The sequence below is a fragment of the Gorilla gorilla genome, chromosome 21 (genome assembly GCF_029281585.2).
Source record: "Gorilla gorilla gorilla isolate KB3781 chromosome 21, NHGRI_mGorGor1-v2.1_pri, whole genome shotgun sequence".
In the NCBI taxonomy this organism is placed as follows: Eukaryota; Metazoa; Chordata; class Mammalia; order Primates; family Hominidae; genus Gorilla; species Gorilla gorilla.
In genome coordinates this window covers 68,693,425-68,711,956 of record NC_073245.2, presented here as the reverse complement: position 1 = coordinate 68,711,956, position 18,532 = coordinate 68,693,425, and the positions used below count along the sequence as shown (strand labels likewise).

The window sequence follows — 18,532 nt, the reverse complement described above, 5'->3', positions numbered from 1 at the left end:
GCGATCTCTGCTCACTGCAGGCTCCGCCTCCCGGGTTCACGCCATTCTCCTGCCTCAGCCTCCCGAGTAGCTGGGACTACAGGCACCCGCCACCATGCCCGGCTAATTTTTTGTATTTTTAGTAGAGACGGAGTTTCACCGCGTTAGCCAGGGTGGTCTCCACCTCCTGACCTCGTGATCTACCTGCCTCAGCCTCCCAAAGTGCTGGGATTACAGGCGTGAGCCACCGCGCCCGGCCCATTGATAACTTTTACACCCAAGGCAAGCGCCTGTGCTCCTGGAGTCTATCATGGCAAAGGGAGCTTGTGTGTTTGTCATGGACCAGGCATGGCTCACACAAGAGCTGAAGCAAGAGCCAGGGAGGAATGGCTCAGGGAATGTCACGAGGATGTGGCTGGAAATGACCTGCCTGCCCCAGAGTTAAGGGAGGAGCCAGCAGCCAGAGGAGATGCATTTGTCCACCTGGAGGGACTTGCAGGTAAGAGATGCTCAGCAAGGAGGTGAGGGGTAGGAGGTGGGGGGCACTTACAGGAATACCCCAGAAGAGAAAGAATCATCTTGCCATATTGGCCACTGCTATTAGCACATCTGCCAACAGAACCAGGTGAGCAGGACCTTTGTCCCTGCCTGCCTCTTGCAGCCCTGCAGGAGTCTGAGACCACCCAGTGAGTGAGAAAGGGTAGAAACCTAAGATGGTGAACCAGCAGAGAACTTAGCCAGTCCCTGGAGCCCAGCCCAGCAGGCAGGCCCAAGCCGGGCAGCAGGAGCTTTAGCTTTAAATGAACTAGAAAGTTTGATTATTGCCTGGACAATTAAATTTCTCAACTGAGCCTAGCGAGGCTAAAGTGACTTCTTTTTTTTTTAATTTTTGATTTTGATTTTTTTTTTTTTTTTCAGACAGAGTCTTGCTCTGTCACCCAGGCTGGAGTGCAGTGGTGTGATCTCAGCTCATTGCAACCTCCACCTTCCAGGTTCAAGTGATTCTCCCACCTCAGCCTCCCTAGTAGCTGGGACTACAGGCGTGAACCACCATGCCCAGCTAATTTTTGTATTTTTAGGAGAGACGGGGTTTCACCATGTTGGCCAGGCTGGTCTCGAACTCCTAGTGTCAAGTGATCCTCCTGCCTTGGCCTCCCAAAATGCTGGGATTATAGGTGTGAGCTGCCGCACCTGGCCAAAAGTGACTTATTACCTGTGAGTGACCAGGAAGTCACAGAGCCTGCTTGAAATTTTATTTAGACTGGAACTGTGGTTCTCAATCCTGGCTGCTCAGTACAACCACCTGAGGGCTTTTAAAAATCCTGATGTTTGGGCCCCATCTAGAGCTGATTCAACAGTCTCTGGGGTTGGGGCACAGGCACCAGGATGGCTAAAGCTCTCAGATGCTTTTGCATACAACGAAAGTTGGGAGCTACTGATCCCAACGGTAGGTGGGTGGGGAGAACGCCACCGCAGAGCATTTGGATGGGCTAAGAAAGGAGCAAAGCTATTTTTTGATCACATGAAGCATGTCTTACAAATGTGATGTTCCACTTATATACAAACAAGTTAAAAAAAAAACAACTAAAATTTCTTCCCCCAGAGATAATCAATGTTAAGATAATCAGTGATAATCCATGTTAAGACTGTGGTGCATATCCTTCAAATTATCATTTAAAAAAATGTGTGTGTATGTACACACATACATATATTAAATATCTATTATAAATAATGGCTGGGCACGGTGGCTTATGCCCATAATCCCAGCACTTTGGGAGGCTGAGATGGGAGGATTGCTTGAGGCCAGGAGTTCGAGACCAGCCTGGTCAACAAAGCAAGACCCCATCTCAACAAGAAAAAGAAAAAACAATCTATTATAAATGAAAAGTAAAAATTTCAAAATATTCAGAACTCAAGTAGTCATAATGTTTTCTAGAGCAGGACTGGGCTCCATGGGTAAAAAGGAGGTTATGAAGTTGGCCTCTGAGTGGTGATGTGTATTCTGGAGGCTGAGCCTCTGGCCGCCATGGTAATGCTGAAATGCAATGTGGGCATGATCCCAAGAACCTCAGACTCTGGGCGCAGAGGTCTGGGTGATGAGGGGCCCCTGAACAAGGCTCACCTTCAGGACCACGGGGCCCCGGTGCTGGGTAGGCACGTCATATACCTGGGAAGGCAGAGTCGGCAGTGAGGCCCGGACAGGTCTGGGAAGCGTGAGGATGGCCTTGGAGAGAAAGGAGAGCAGAGGAAAAGGAAATGTCACTCTGATGATCACAATCAGGTTCAAAGTCATCTCTCCAAAAGCAGAGACAGCTGGGTGGACACTGCTGAGGGGGTCGCCTGGCACCCCCGCTGGCAGGCTCTTCACTCTCAAGACAGCAGGGTACGAGTGGGAGGCTCCCTGGTGGAGGCAGCCTTCGTCGCAGGTGGCCCACGATGTCCTGTATCTGCCTCACCTGGGAAATTCACCTGAAGCAGGTTAACATGCAGATTCTTGGGCCCACGCGAGTTGGACGGAGTCTCTGGGTGTCGAGGGGGGCCAGGAACCTGCAGTGTTAACAAGCTTGCCAGGTGATTCCGATGTTCTCTAGGGACCAGGAGGCTGTGACTCTGATACTGGGCTATTCGTCTACATTCATCTAGCTAGGCTGAGGCTGGAGAAGTGCACGCAATAGGCAGAGGGGACTTTAAGAATGTAAGGTGGAGGGACCAACAAGGTCTGGGAGGAAACTGAGGCCTGAGAGCTGTCTAAGGACTTGTCACCTGGGCTGAGGCAGGGAAGCAGGAGGTGACCAGTTGAGCTGCAGCTGGCAGCTTTTGCTGGCAGCAGTGGGAGGCAGAAGAGAACCTGGCAATGTGAAAGTGATGGACAGAGCAAGGGAAGGGAGGAGGGAGAGGTGGAGTGGGAAAGGTTAACAGGGAGCAGGTCAGTGAAGGAGTTTGAATTTTATCCTACAAAGGATGGGATTGACCATCCAATTTATATATATATATAAACCTTTTTTTTTTTTTTGAGATGGATCTTCGCTCCTGTTGCCCAGGCTGGAGTGCAATGGCGCGATCTCGGCTCACTGCAACCTCTGCCTCGCGGGTTCAAGCGATTCTCCTGCCTCAGCCTCCTGAGTAGCTGGGACTACAGGCACATGCCTCCATGCCAGGCTAATTTTGTGTTTTCAGTAGAGACAGGGTTTCACCATATTGGTCAGGCTGGTCTCAAACTCCCGACCTTAGGTGATCTGCCCACATTGGCCTCCCAAAGTGCTGGGATTACAGGCGTGAGCCACCGCACCTGGCCCCGATTTATATTTTATTGAGAGCACTTGGCCAGTTATTGCTCAAGGCACTTTGGGAAACATGGTCTCAGCCATGGAACCTGGGGCTGTGAATGGGAACTTCAGATTCAAGTTAATCCTCCAGAGCTCAATGATGTTGGCTCAATGGTGGGTACCACACTGGGTGCCACAGAGCAGCTTCCAAACCCAGCCAGGGATCTGAGTCCCCTGGGGAACTTTAAAATAATACAGCTGCCAAGTCTCCCACCCAGACCTCCTGAACTAGAACGTCTCTAGGGGGGGCCTAGGAATGCGCAAATTTTTCTAGAGTAGAAGATGCTGTCTACCATGGACTTAAAGTCTAAGAGGGAAATGAGGTCTGAGTATAGGCTGGGCACAGGCTGGTAAGTAAGACAGGGCCTGGAGGAGAGGACAGGGTGAAGCTCCGGAGTCCAGGACAGGGAGAGTGTACTTCCCACTGGCGTCCCAAGGAGCTGTTGCTAAGTAGGGGGCTTTCCAAGTTGGCTCAGGGGGTGTTAGGGTTTCAATATGCAGAGCTGAGGGAGGGGAATGCAGGCAGAAGAGCAGTTTCTGAGGACTGGGTCAGGGTCCCTCTATTCATCATGGTGTCCCCGGGATGCAGCACTGGGAATGTATGTGCTAGATTTATCTGTTTGTTTTTGGTGAGTGGATGTGTACGGCTTGGATAGTAAACATTAGCACACAGTGTAAAAATCCACCCCGCCATTCATCTGGCTAGACTCACGGATGCAGATAAAGCAGCCGCAATGCAAACAGGATGAACATTTCTTCCAAGGACACGCTGCAGCTGTCACATGTCAAAACAGCCCCCTTCGTTGAGTGACGACTGCTTTCTTACTCCCTGAGAAACTTGGTTCCCTAAAATCCTAGGCTCTTGAAGCCCAGCTTTCCAAAGTGCTCTTAGTAAGAATGAAACATCCCACTCTCGCCTGGGGGATCTGAGTCATTGACAGAGAAGCAGCCTTGATTCCCAGGCCCTCATGTAGCGCTTCAGACAAGGGGTTTCCGGGTCCAGGACTCCCCCTCTATCTCTGCTTCATGGTTCCCAAGGGGAGAGCGGCCCTCGTCCAGCCTGCACGCTGCCCTGTTGTGCACAGAGCCTATCAAGACACAGCTTCGCTTAGATTTCACCTAAACCCCGCCTTTCCCCATCCCATCACGATGCTACCTTTTCCTGTTTGTGAGCTGCCTCATGGTTCCTCTGCTCTGTGATCTCCCTCTTTACACTCAGTACACCTGACTTTGTTCCTGATGGTCTCAGGCTGATTGGTCTAGGTGGACAAGCCCATCAGTGGTTTCCCATTGCATTTTGAATGAAATCCAAGCTTCTTTTTTTTTTTTTGGAGATGGAGTCTCGCTCTGTCACCCAGGCTAGAGTGCAGTGGTGCCATTTCGGCTTACTGTAACCTCCACCTCCCAGGTTCAAGCGATTCTCCTGCCTCAGCCTCCCGAGTAGCTGGGATTACAGGTGCCTGCCACCACACCCCGCTACTTTTTTGTATTTTCAGTACCATGTTGGCCAGGCTGGTTTTGAACTCCTGACCTCAAGTGATCCACCTGCCTCAGCCTCCCAAAGTGGAAGGATTACAGGCGTGAGCCACCGCACCAGGCCAGAAATCCAAGCTGCTTACCCGGTCTGACAAGCTATGCACCCGCCACACCCAGGGACCTTGAGTGAGTGTCCCGGACCACTGGCTGTACCTCCATGTCTCCTCCCTCCCAGCTCTCACTTATTTGAACACACCAAGCTTTCTCCCCCGTAGACCCTTTCCAAATGCTGTCCCAAGGCCCATTGCTCCCCATGACTTCAGGCCCATTTTATTTTGATGGCTGACTGTGGGATCCCCTTTGCCTATAAGGGCACCTCCACAGAGCAAAGGGACTTTCCTGCGTATGACATTTCAGATGGAAGGAAGCAAGCTCAAAAATGCCCAGTGCTTCTTGGAAAACGTAGGCCCAGTATGGCAATCAATTAAGGAACATGTTTGAGAAACACAGTTTCGAAAGGTTTAGGGAGACAGAAGGAAACTCCAGTTCAGGAACTAGTGGATCCAAAAGCAGTTTCACCAGGAAATCTGGCCCTTTTCTCTTCAAATACAAGAGTCCCTTCTGAATTTAAACTGAAATCAAATATGCTCTTGATGTGGTGGTTTTTTTTTTTTTTAATTAGGCCAGCACATTATATTAAGGAAGTTGGGATAAAAAGTAAAACAAAGCTCAAGATAGTGGTTACCCTAGTGGGGAAGTGACAGAGAGAAGGCCCTGGAGGCTTCTGGGGTGGTAGTTTTGTTGTTTCGTGATCTGGATATAAGTTACAGAGCTGTAACGTAGCATGTGTAGGTGAAATTTCAGTAAAGTGTTCATCAGAAAGAATAGCGTCAGCCACAGTCAGGTGAAAGAAGATCAAGGATAAGGGCTGTGTTTTTGGGGGTGATGGAAGTCGTGCTTCATCAGCTGTGTGGCTGCACGAGCAGTTTCACCTCCCCGGGAATTAATGTCCTCATCTGTAAAATGAAGAGTTGTTCTAATCTAAAGATATGCAGAGATCGCACCCAGCTATAGAGATGTCTGATTCTGACACATAGACGCCTCTCTTAGGACAACTTGAGAAAAATGACATGTTTCCACCTTCTCGGATGTTAATTTGGGGCCACTCTTAGTCTACAGACTGTCAACACAGATATAAAAAGGAGTCCGTGAAATGCCTCACAAAGTCTGTGTTCCAAGCCTGTGAAGTTGCCATGGGAAAACAGTTCAAAACCAGTGGCTCAGAGTTGCCCCGTCTACCAACAGCCGCTTCCATTTGGAATGTATTTTCTGGGCGGGTTTAGCCTCAGGGTTAATGGCTAGATGACATGAGCAGGGAGGAGACGCCTGCCTTTTCTGTGGATCAGAAAATCTGTAACTGATTGTTAACTGGTCTTCAAGTTCTTCTAGCTCCTTCCTTCTCAGAGTAGAGGAAGAAGAGAAGTATTTAGAAAAACCAAAAGGTACATCTGAAGGTGACTTTAGAAAAGATGGGGTCCAACCTTCTCCCTATACAGAGGAGGAAGGAGAAACACAGAGGGTGTTGGGAGGTCCCCAATCACCCAGTGCAACATTGGCTGCCCCAGAAGCCAAATGAGATGGCACTCCTGAGTTGTAAGCCACAGACCACATCTCTTGCTAAGAGACTCCAAGCACAGAGAAGGCAAGAAATTAAAAATTATTATTATTTTTTTGAGACGGAGTTTTCCTCTTGTCACCCAAGCCGGAGTGCAGTGGCGTGATCTCGGCTCACTGCAACTTCCACTTCCTGGGTTCAAGCGATTCTCCTGCCTCAGCCTTCTGAGTAGTTGGGACTACAGATGCATACCACCACACATGGCTAATTTTTGTGTTTTTAGTAGAGACAGGGTTTCACTATGTTGGCCAGGCTGGTCTCAAACTCCTGACCTCAGGTGATCCACCCGCGTTGGCCTCCCAAATTGCTGGGATTACAGGTGTGAGCCACCGCACCCAGCCAATAAATTAAAACAATTTTTAAGTAAATAGGCTGGGCCCAGTGGCTCACGCCTGTAATCCCAGCACTTTGGGAGGCTGAGGTGGGCAGATCACCTGAGGTCAGGAGTTCGAGACCAGCCTGGCCAACATGGCAAAACCCTGTCACTACTAAAAATACAAAAAAAATTTAGCCAGGCGTGGTGGTGGGAGCCTGTGTTCCCAGCTACTTGGGAGGCTGAGGCAGGAGAATCTCTTGAACCCAGGAGGCAGAGGTTGCAGTGAGCCGAGATCACGCCACTGCACTCCAGCCTGGGTGACAGAGCGAGATTCTGCCTCCAAAAAAAAAAAAAAATTTTTTTTTAAGTAAATAAATAGGAAGGGAGGGAAGGAAGGGAGCAAACTTGTAGGTAGGGCAGACATGGAGGGAACTTAAGGAAGGAAAACAAGGCAGGAAATTCCCCTGGGGGGTTTTACTGTGGCCACCTCAAGAACTCTGCTCAGTGGTTAAAGGGACCCCCCCTGAATTTCCTTGCGGTTTCTGTTGTTTGCCACAGCCTGCACAAGCAAGGGCTCAAATGGTTGATGCACTTAACATTCAAGGACAAATCTCATTGCTAATGCCCTGATCATTTTTCAAAGTTAAGTTTCAATAGTAAACTCATCTTTCCTTTCACACGGATGTCAGTCTAGCAGTTGATAGTGGACTCCACGTTTTTGAAACCTTGTGTTGTGTTTGGTCAATTTCATTCATGCAACAGGTATTTACTAAGTACCTTGTAGGAGCCTGTCATTGTATTGAGTGGCATGAGCAGGGAGGAGGTGCCAGCCTTGCCAGCCTTTTCTGTGGATCAGAAAACTTAACTGATTGTGAAGCAGTCTTCGAGGGTCCTCTGGTCAACCAATAGAGGACAGCGCATCTGTTTTCCTTTCAGGGAGAGGAAGGAATTGCTATTGATTTTTTGTTTTTTCTTTGCATGGCTTTGGAAGAAATCCAAGTTAACTTCAGTTAACGTCACCTGTTGTTCTTAGAAGAAACCTCAGCAAAGCCCTGCTCCGAGTCAGCTGCTCAGACAGCAGCTGAGCATGCCAGGCCTAGATCGGGGCCAGTTGTTCCAGAAAAGAGAGTTAGTGTCCACCTCATTGACTGCTTCAGAAGGCGCCACCAGCTTCCTCCTGGTGTTTGTAGCGAGTGCCTGTGCTGGCAGCTGTTCTATGTGACAACTGTCTGGTTCTACGTCTTGTAGCCCAGGGAGTTAGAAAATGTAAAGTATTCAAAATCTTCTAAGGAATCAACACTTTCCTGTTTGAAGACAACCTTGGAAGCTGGTGTGGAGAAGGCCTGAATGGTGAGTAGCACATTCCTGGGGCCCCCACAGCACATGCCTCAGGGAGCGTGGCCTTTCCCTGCACACAGACCTTGCCAAGACCCTCTGCCAGAGCTGTGGCCAGGTAGGATGTGTCATGGGAGCTGAAAGCAAAGCATCTGATGGCAGGAAATGCCTGCAGTGACTGAGGCCTGTGCACATCTGCTCTACATCTCAACACCTCATGAAGGCCAGGGCTTTGAGGGAAATAGCGCATTCTTTCTCTCCTTCCTTACTTTAATTCTTTTCCTTATTAAAAAAAGTTTTCATTCTGCATTTGTTTTATTATTTTTTAAGACAGGGTTCCGGTCAGTCACCCAGGCTGGAGTGCAGGGGCGCCGTAATAATAGCTCTCTGCAGCTTCAATCTCCTGGGCTCAAAGGGTCCTCCTTCCACAGCCTCCTGAGTAGCTGGGACTATAGGTGCCTGCCACCACGCCTGCCTAATTATTTTTTATTATTATTAGTAAAGATGAGGTCTCACTATGTTGCCCAGGCTAGTCTCAAACTCCTGGGCTCAAGCAATCCTCCTGCCTTGGCCTCCCAAACTGCTGGGATTACAGGAATGAGCCACCAAGCCTAGCCCATTCTACATTTAATGAATGCTCTTTTTCCTCTGTTTTTAAAAATTGATACTTTAGGCCAGGCATGGTGACTCACACCTGTAATCCCAGCACTTTGGGAGGCTGAAGCAGGAGGACTGCTGGAGGCCACGAGTTTGAGGCTGCAGTGAACAGTGATTGCACCACTGCATTCCAGCCTGGGAGAAAGAGCGAGACCCAGTCTCAAAAAAACAAAATAATTGATATTTTAAAAAGTTACAGATGTCATACATGTTCAATATGACATAAAAATCAACTTCCTAATTTGTTTGTTTGTCAGATATGTATTGAGCACCTACCCCAGGCCAGGCCTGGTCCCACGTGCTGAGGACACAGGAATGAATAAAATAAAGGCCCCAGCTTACTGCCCTCTTTCTCTTTAACCAGTTCCCCTTCCTTGGGATAACTATGCCTGGAGCGTGTTCTTCTCAGTCTCAGTGTGAGAGCACACATGCACATACACACTCACATACAGAATTCCTTTTTAGAGTTTTTTGTTTGTTTGTTTATTTTTGAGATGGAGTTTCACTCTTGGCGTCCAGGCTGGGGAGCAATGGTGCGATCTCAGCTCACTGCAACCTTCCCCTCCCAGGTTCAAGTGATTCTTCTGCCTCAGTCTCCCGAGTAGCTGGAATTACAGGTGCCTGCCACCATGCCCAGCTAATTTTTTGTATTTTAATAGAGACGGAGTTTCACTATGTTGGCCAGACTGGTCTCGAACTCCTGACCTTGTGATCTGCCCGCCTCCACCTCCCAAAGTGCTGGGATTACAGGAGTGAGCCATTGCACCCTGCCTCTTTTTTGAGTTTATATCTGTTTGGTTTTTGTTTAAATAGATCTTTCTTCCCTCTTATAAATGCCTCATTTTTTTAAACAACTGCACAGCAGCTTGCTGTGGTGATATGCCAAGATATGTATAACCAATCCAACTGTTAATAAACATTTAGGCCTCTTTGAGTTTTCTATGCCATAATGGCTACAGCCTCCTCATCCAGACATATATTTGCCTGCTTGTATATTTCCATAGCAGTTCTAGAAATAAAATTTCTGCATTGAAGGGGATATACTTTTTTTTTTTGAGACAGGTTCTCACTGCCACCGAGGCTGGAGTGCAGTGGCACAATCATAGCTCACTGCAGCCTCGACCTCCTGGGCTCAACCGATCCTCCTGCCTCAGCCTCCCACTAAGTAGTTGGGACTACACATGTGTGCTACTGTGCTGGCTAATTTTTAAATTTTGGTAGAGACAGGGTCTCACTATGTTGCCCAGGCTGGTCCCGAACTCTGAGTTCAAATGATCCTCCTGTCTCGCCCCCCCAGAGTACTGGGAATATAGATAGGTGTAAGCCACCATGCCCAGCCTGGAATATACATTTTAAATGCGATGTGTAACTTCTTGCCTCTGAACCCATGGAAACCCCACCCTGCCATTTGTCACTGGGAGTCCTGGTGATCCTTCATCCTGTGAAAAGGGTGCCACGAACATCCTCAGTGCCTTCCCACACAGCTCAGCTAAGCATTCCATTTCCCACAGAGTGTGCCCAGCCTTGGAGAGCTGGGGAATCACAGCGGCGCCAAGGGTGTCAACGACAAGGGAGTGGAGGCCGCTGAGTTCTCCATCCCAACCTGGCACACAAGCTCCCCGAGCGTGATCGCCAGCAATCTGGGCTCCCGTTTTGCTTGTTTGATCTGAAGGACACCCATGACTCAAGAGGTAGTTAGGCCTCTGGGTGTTTCCATACCCCTCAACCCATGTCTAGTAGGTGGAAGTATGCGTACCTGTTTTGGAAAGCTGAGAGTCTTTTCACAGATGATTCTGGCACTGGTGGGAGGGTCGGGGAATTCATAGACTTGGGCAGTAGGGGGCTGGGGCCCCTCCGCCCAACTCCTCATCTGCTCATAAACGGGGCCTGGAGTGGGAGGGCGGGGTAGAGTGGGCACCTGATAGGTCTCCTCTGAGCTGGCAGGAGCTTCTTCCAGGCCTCTCAGGAATGGGGGGCACGGCCTGTCTGCAGCGACCTCCGTGAGGATTTGGAGGCGGTTGGCAGGGGCCAGGCCTTGCCTCCCATGGAGCAAACACTTCCACCAACCCTCGCTTTCTGGCACATGTTGCTCCAGAATGGTCAGGATGTCCCCTCTGCTGAAAGCCAGCTCGTCGGAGCAGTCAGGGCAGTTGTCATAAAGTGCCCTGGCCAGGAGTGCCTGTGGGTGGAGAGGGGAGAAGAGAATTTGCAGTTAGCACCGTGGCCAGTGGCTGCTACACCAATCCCACTCTCTTAGAAAGCTTCATGCAAATTCATCATGCCCTTTCATTTCATTTCTTCCACCCCAGAGGCTCTTGTGCCTGCTCTTTGATTTGTTCCTTCACATCCTTGGGGTCTAAGTAAAATGTCACATCCTCAGGGCAGACTTACCTGTATCCTGAGATGAGGTCGGATGGTCCTAATATGCTTTCATGGCCCTGTTTGTTTTTGGTTTTGAGACAGGGTCTCACTCTGTTGCCCAGGCTGGAGTGCAGCGGTGAAATCTTGGCTCACTGCAGCCTCGACCTCCCGGGCTCAGGCAGTCCTCCCACCCCAGCCTCCCGAGTAGCTGGGACTACACATGCGTGCCGCCACCCCGGGCTAAATTTTGTATTTTTGTAGAGAAGGGGTTTTGCCATTGCCCGGGCTGGTTTCCAACTCCTGGGTCATGGCCCTGTTTTAATTTGTGGAAATTATGACCCTTGTAGTTATGTAGTTCAGTGCAGCATAGCGCACATAGTGGGGTAGAAATTCGTACCTGTGTACCTTTGAGCAAATTAGCTACCCTATTAGAGCCTCAGTTTCCTCATCTGTAAAATGGTAATAATAGTAATACCTACCTCATGGGGTTATTGTGAGAATTAAATGGGTTGAGATATTTATATATATATATATATGTATATATATACACACACACTATATATGACGGGTTGATATATATATGTACACAATATATATCCTATATATATATACATATATATATACACACACACACACACACACACACATATATATAGCAACCCATTATATATTGTGTATACATATGGGTATCTCTCTCTCTGTCATGTACAGGTGCCTGACATTTAGTAAGTGCTTGGTACAGGCAGCTGTGACTGTTATTACTATTAGATTGCTTTTTGTCTGGTTTTTGCTATTTTCCTTCTGAATTGGATTGGCAGTTCTGTGACTGCTGGGCCCACACCTCACTTGGCTATTCTGTCCCCAGTGTCAGGCCCAGACCCAGGTACATAGAGTATGCTCAGTAAATGTTCATTAATAAGTGAATGACAAGAGGCTGGGCGCAGTGTTTCATGCCTGTAATCCCAGCACTTTGGGAGGCCGAGGAGGGCAGATCACTTGAGGCCGGGAGTTCAAGACCAGCCTGGCCAACATGGTGAAACCCTGTCTCTAATAAAAATACAAAAATTAGCTGGGCATGGTAGCGCATGCCTGTAGTCCCAGCTACTTGGGAGGCTGAGTCAGGAAAGTCGCTTGAACCCTGGAGGCGGAGGTTGCAATGAGCCGAGATCATGCCACTGCACTCCAGCCTGGGCAACAGAGGGAGACTCTGTCTCAAAAACAAAACAAAACAAAAAAGAAAAACTAGTGAATGACAAAAGACTCAGGGGGTTAGTGACTTGCCTGCGGTCACAAAGCCAGGATCAAACCCAGTCTTCTAATTCTCCAACCCATGCTCTTTCAGTAAGCCACACAGTTCTAAAAAAAGTCGCCTTGTTACCACGGCAGTGATGGCCAAGCCCCCTTCTTATTTGAACTTTCCACTGTAATTACATGAAGGCAACTTGTTTCTTTAGGTTTTAAAGTAATCACCTTTCCCCATCTTTTTATATCAATACATTTTCATTACAGAAAAAGAGAGAAATAAAAGAAGGAAGTGAAAATTACCCATAATCCCACCACTAAAAGATACCAATTCACACCATTTTTGGTATTTATCCTTCCAGTTGTTTTTTATTTTTCTAAATAAATTTAATTACACCTTTTAAACTCATTAACCTTTGTTCATACAGTTCATAAATAAAGCAAAAGTGACCAACTCTTCCATTATGTTTGTTGAAAATTATTGTTCTTCTTGCCTAATATCTCTATTCTGTTACAAAAATGGAATTGGAAGACCAATGCTGAAAAATACCATCTTAACCAGACAAGCAGGTCTGTGTGGATTAGGGGAAACACTACTACAAGTCTATCTAAAAAGCGTAAGAAGAATCAGATCCTTCACGCACCCAGAAAGACATTGAACATCCCCCATAAAATCTAATACAGCTGAGATCCTAGGAGATCATGAACAGTTTTTGAAAATAAAACCTTTTGTTCTTTCTACAAAAGTAATAAAAGTTCATTAAAGAAAAAGTAAAAATAATAATAAGCAAACAGAAGAAAATTAAAATGCCTGCAGTGCTGCCACCACAGGTAACTGCTGTTAATCCTTTGGTTTTTGTATGTTTCCAGATCTTTTCTTTTGCATAGTTGTTCACATACACACCTAGAGTCATCACTAAAGTTTTAAAATCTAATGGCATAATATGAAACACACAGTTTTATAATCTGCTTTTTTTTCCCCACTTAAAAATAAATTGTGGGACCGGGCACAGTGGCTCATGTCTGTAATCCCAGCACTTTGGGAGGCCGAGGGGGCAGATGATGAGGTCAGGAGTTTGAGACCATCCTGGCAAATATGGTGAAACCCCGTCTCTACTAAAAATACAAAAAAAAAAAAAAGTTAGCTGGGAGTGGTGGCGTGCACCTGTAGTCCCAGCTACTTGGGAGGCTGAGGCAGAAGAATCACCTGAACCTGGGAGGCGGAGGTTGCAGTGAGCTGAAATGGTGCCACTGTATTCCAGCCTGGGCAACAGAGTGAGACTCCATCTCAAATAAATAAATAAATAAATAAATAAATAAATAAATAAATAAATTGTGAGCATCTTTCCATGTCAATAAACATTTTTCTTCAATATTCTTTAAAACAGTGGCTTGGTTTTCCATTGTACGGATGAAACACAATTTTTCTTCTTGGTTTTGGACATTTTAGCTAATTGCATGTTTTAGCTATTACAAACAATGCTGAAATGATCATCTTTATAGCTAATATTTGCAACTCCCCTTATTTATTTCCATGGATAAATTCTTCAGCAGGAAGTCGGCGGGTGGAAACCATCAGAGCTCCGGATGCTGTCACGTTGCCCTCCAGCAAAGTTCAATCAATTCACACCTCCACCCACTGTGAATGAGACTGCACAGTTCCTTGTACCCTAATCTACCCTGTGCATTACCTCTTTGTTGGATGATGTATTTGTTTAGAAATCTTTGTCAAGGAAACTTGAAATGTTTCCCAGCACATTCTTAGCAACACCCAGACTACTCAAAACTACAGAATCAGCTGCAGCCCTCATGCCGCTGAGGGAATAACTTGCAGGCAACTCGGGGAATGTGTCACCTCCCTGCTGTACCCACTTTTAACTCATTTTTTCATAGAAAAAAGGTCCCCAAAGGAGTTAGGGGCATGTGTATTGTGAGGGGCATTCCTACCTGTAGAGATTTCCTCTCTTCTCCATGGTGAAGCAGAAATCCTCAAGTGAGAGGGAAGATATGAAGCTATCACTTGTCTGAGCCCAGTGAGTGTATGAGATGACATTGAAAAGCAGAGAGCTGAGCTACAGCCGATGGACAATGACTGTACTTCCTGGTGTCAGGCATCCCATGGGGTGTCTTTCTGGGTCAGCCAATTGTTCCTTCACAGATTCAGCAAACATTTATGGAATGTTTATTACATATGGCACTGTTGTCGTCCTCGAGTTTTTCAGGGACACAAATTTTGATCATGCCACTCCCCTCTCTACCACCCTTCAGTGGCTCCCTACTACCCTTTGGACAAAGCCCAAACTGTGCCCAAACCATCAAGGCCCTGTGTGATTTTGCCTCTTCCCACGCTTCCAGCCTCATAGGTATCACTTCCTCACTGGCCTCCAGGGTGCCACCCTTTCTGAGGGCTTGAGTCCCTCCATCATGCTGTTCTCTCTACCCCAAAGCAGTCGGCAGCTTTCCACCCAGTGAAATTCCACACATCCTTTCAGGCTTATCTTAAATGTCACTTCCTTAGAAAAAGGGCCCCTGACACCCTCTTGACCAAACTAGTTCTCCCCATACTTCTGCCCAACACCTTTGCACATCAGTACGTGTCACATTAGGGTTCAACTCATCCAGGGTCTGTCTCCCCACAAGAACGTAAGCTCCAGGAGAGCGAGGGCCACACCCTCTTGTTCTGGACTGCATCCCATGATCCAGTACAGAGTAGGGAATCTTTAGCTACTTGTTGAGTTAATGAATGAAAGAGAGGCGTGACATAACGCCCCCATTTTCAAGTCTTTAAGAGGTAAGAAATCACAAACACCAAGATGAGCACTCCTATTTCTGTCTGGAGTAGGGTAAGAGGGAAGCTTTCTGTGACCCCCCTGCCCACACTTTTGGATAACCTTCAGTAAGAATGACCACCAGCCATGTCCAGAAGATAAACCTCAAGGCATAACTAGTCTGCACACGGAATCATTATCCCTTGAATGCGTTGGGAGTGGGTTTCACAAGAATGTGGGTGCTGAGCTTGGAGAATCCAGCAGTGATGAAGTATTTAAGGGACTAGAGTTTTAGAGTCTTATAAAGAGTATTGATTAAAGGTCAAGACTTAGGCTGGGCGTGATGGCGCGTGCCTGGAATCCCAGCATTTTGGGAGGCCAAAGTGTGTGGATGACTTGAAGCGAGGAGTTCCAGACCAGCCTGGCCAACATGGTGAAACCCCGTCTCTACCAAAAAATACAAAAATTGTCCAGCGTGGTGGTGCACGCCTATAGTCCCAGCTACTGGGGAGGCGGAGGTGGGTGGATGGCTTGAGCCCAGGAGGTGGAGGTTACAGTGAGCCAAGATCACGCCACTGCACTACAGCCTGGGTGAGGAAGTGAGACCCTGTCTCTCAAAAAAAAAAAAAAAAAAAAGGACTTACAAAAGTTACATGCTACTTTGCAGATTTTTTTTCCAGTTAAATAGACAAATAATTGCTGTTCAGTAAAAAACAATAATCTGAAAGGTTTATTATCTGAAACGATATTATCTGAAAGGTTTATTATCTGAAACGATATTATCTGAAAGGTTTATTATCTGAAACGATAATCTGAAAGGTTTATTATCTTGTAGGTTTATTTTCTTGTAGGACTTTAACCAGTTTCATACTTAGCCTTGCAATCACACTCTAATATTCCTTAATTAAATTGCCTATACCTACCTAGCGCCTCAATGATCTCTTTTTAAAAATAAATTCATTCAAGTTGGACAAGTATCCTCAACGGTCTTTGACCTAGTTTTAACATTTCATTGATTCCCTATTAATTGATCAAAATTGATTAAAATCTTTGACATGAGTTCATTTTATATTTGCATGAGAGTCATAATTTTGCCTTTTTGAAAACTGTACTTTAACCAGCTACATTGGGAACAAAAGGGAAAATAAAAGCCTTTGCAGAGGCTATAATGAAATAATTATGGTATATTTCATCGTAATTCCCATGAAATACATTTAAAGCAATCTTTAAAAACCGATCATCTGAAATGTGCTTGCATTTGTCTAGAAATAAGATAGTGCATATCTTTAGACAGAGCAGTTGTTGCAATATGGCAGCTGCTCTGAAGGGTCCAGACTGAATGCAGCTTAGCTGGCGGATTTGCCTATTGTAAAAGTAAGGACTTTTTCCCAGAGAACAATGGGGTTTTTATGATCATCCACCCCACTGGGCACTCACAGCTGTCCAAGATGAATAGCAGCAGTCTTGTTCTTGATATATGATTTATTTTGTAATTTTGACCTGCTGTCTTCAGGACAGCAGACCACATCTTCAAAGGATGTAAACTCCCAGCAAAGGAAAACTCTAAATACGTTGCCATAACACGATTCCCCTCAATATGAATGAAACACTGTATGGCCTTTCATGACAATTGACAGGGGTGTCTCTGGACAGCTCATGCAATCAATTAATTATGCCTCAGCGTTTCAGTAGCAAAGACCATCAATGTTAATGTTACAAAAGACGAATGAAATGCATGTGCAAAGTCTTGGGGAGTTCCTCACCTGGAATGGAGGGAAAACAGGGAATTATATTGAATGAGAACCTATTTTGTGTTGGATGCACGGAAGTCATAATATTACCTATTTCTATGAAATCTCAGAGGCAGACTTTCTTATCCCCATTTTACAGATGAGAGAACTGAGGGTCAGAGAGATCAAATGACTTGTCCAAGGTCACTTAAATTCTAATTGGTTCCTCACATCCATTCTTTCACCTTATAATCCACTCTCCAGACACTAGCCAGAATATTTTATTTTATACACATAAATTGGATCCTGTTGGTCTCTTATTTTAAAAACCTCTAATTGCTTAGAACTGCATTCAGAACAAAAGGTCACCTTCCTAGTGTGGCTTCAAGGCAGGATCAGCCTCCCAGTTTGCAGCTCTACCCTCATTCATTTCCCTCCAGTCACATTGTTTTCTTACTTTCCTCAAATGCCCTGAGGTTGCTTCCACCTCAGACCTTTTCTTTGCTGTTCCTTCTGCCCAGAACTCTCTTCCGCCAGATCCTCCTCCTCTGGGTCTCAGCTCGAGTCACCCCTTTGCAGAGGCTGCCCCTGACCACCCCACTTTCGGCTGGGCTCAGGCCGTTATGGTCAGGCTGGGCGTGCAGGGAGCACTGGACATTGCAATAGCAGCAGCCAGCACTCATCCTGCACCCATGTTCCTGGCGCTGCACTGAGCTCTTTGTGAATAACAGATGGAAGCAGTTGACAGGCCACTCCAAAGGCATCCAGTAACCATTGCAATGGTTGCTGAGGCCACTCACAAGGTATTCTTAAATAGAGTGTTAATTTGGAAATATTTGTGCAGAAATTTAAGAGGTGAAGGAGGATGTATGTTCACATTTTTGTTCCTTGTGGGTACACAAGCAGTTAGATTCTGGGTACAATGGAAGAAATGTTCTTAAACGATTTCCAAAAAGGACATTTCCCCCAAATGCCCATCTTCATACAACAGCTGAGAGAGGGAAAAGGAAAATGAATATGCATTTGGAAGGAAGAATGGGAGGAGGATAGGGAAACAAACGTGAAGAATAAGAGACTCACTGCCTTCATGCTGATGATAACCTCAGCGCAGAGACCTTTCCACAGCTGGCAGGTGCAATGTGCTCATCTAAACCCGAGCAGCCGAGGATACAGTGGTCTTAGCTGCACTTGGAGAAATCTGGGGAGCAATTCATTCATTCATTCATTCATTCATTCATTCATTCACCAAGATTGTATTGAGCATCGAGTGTATTCCAGGGGCTCTGCTGGAGGCATCGTGGTGAACAAAACTCTTTCTGATCTCATGCCATGTACATGTTAGTGGAGAAGACAAATTCTAATCAAATCATCACAGAAATAAATACAGGGTTTCCATCTCTTGTAAGTGAGATGGAAAGAAAATACAAGAAGTTATGAGAAATAAAATACAGGAAGTTATAAAAAAATACAGGAAGTTATGATAAAATACAGGAAGTTATGAAAAATTATAAGTGCAGTTGGGAAGTAGTGATGGGTGAGGGCTTAGGGACGTTTACCTGAGAAAGCAGCCATGGAAGCTTCCATCTGGGGGTAAGGAGGAGTTAGATAAGGAGTTAGTCAGATAAAGTGTTAGTCAGATAAAGAGCATTCAGGCAGAGGAAGAGGAA

The 18,532-nt window shown here is 46.4% G+C and overlaps 1 protein-coding gene across 6 annotated transcripts in view; it reads right to left on the bottom strand.

Annotated features, from left to right (window-relative positions):
- The window catches only part of CASS4 (Cas scaffold protein family member 4), a 52,348-nt gene that overhangs the window by 16,041 nt on the left and 17,775 nt on the right, over positions 1-18,532 (bottom strand). For 4 of the 6 annotated variants that reach the window (XR_008674520.2, XM_004062404.5, XM_063702352.1 and 1 more), the window contains 2 exons: positions 10,521-10,943; positions 2,102-2,203 (listed from right to left, as the gene is read on the bottom strand). Coding sequence is in view for 5 of the 6 variants with exons in the window: in XM_004062404.5 (XP_004062452.3) it covers positions 2,102-2,203; positions 10,521-10,943 (525 nt within the window). In the remaining variant the exon portion in view is untranslated. The remainder of the gene's footprint in view (positions 1-2,101; positions 2,204-10,520; positions 10,944-18,532) is intronic. The other 2 variants (XM_055372889.2, XM_055372888.2) reach the window with 1 other exon arrangement.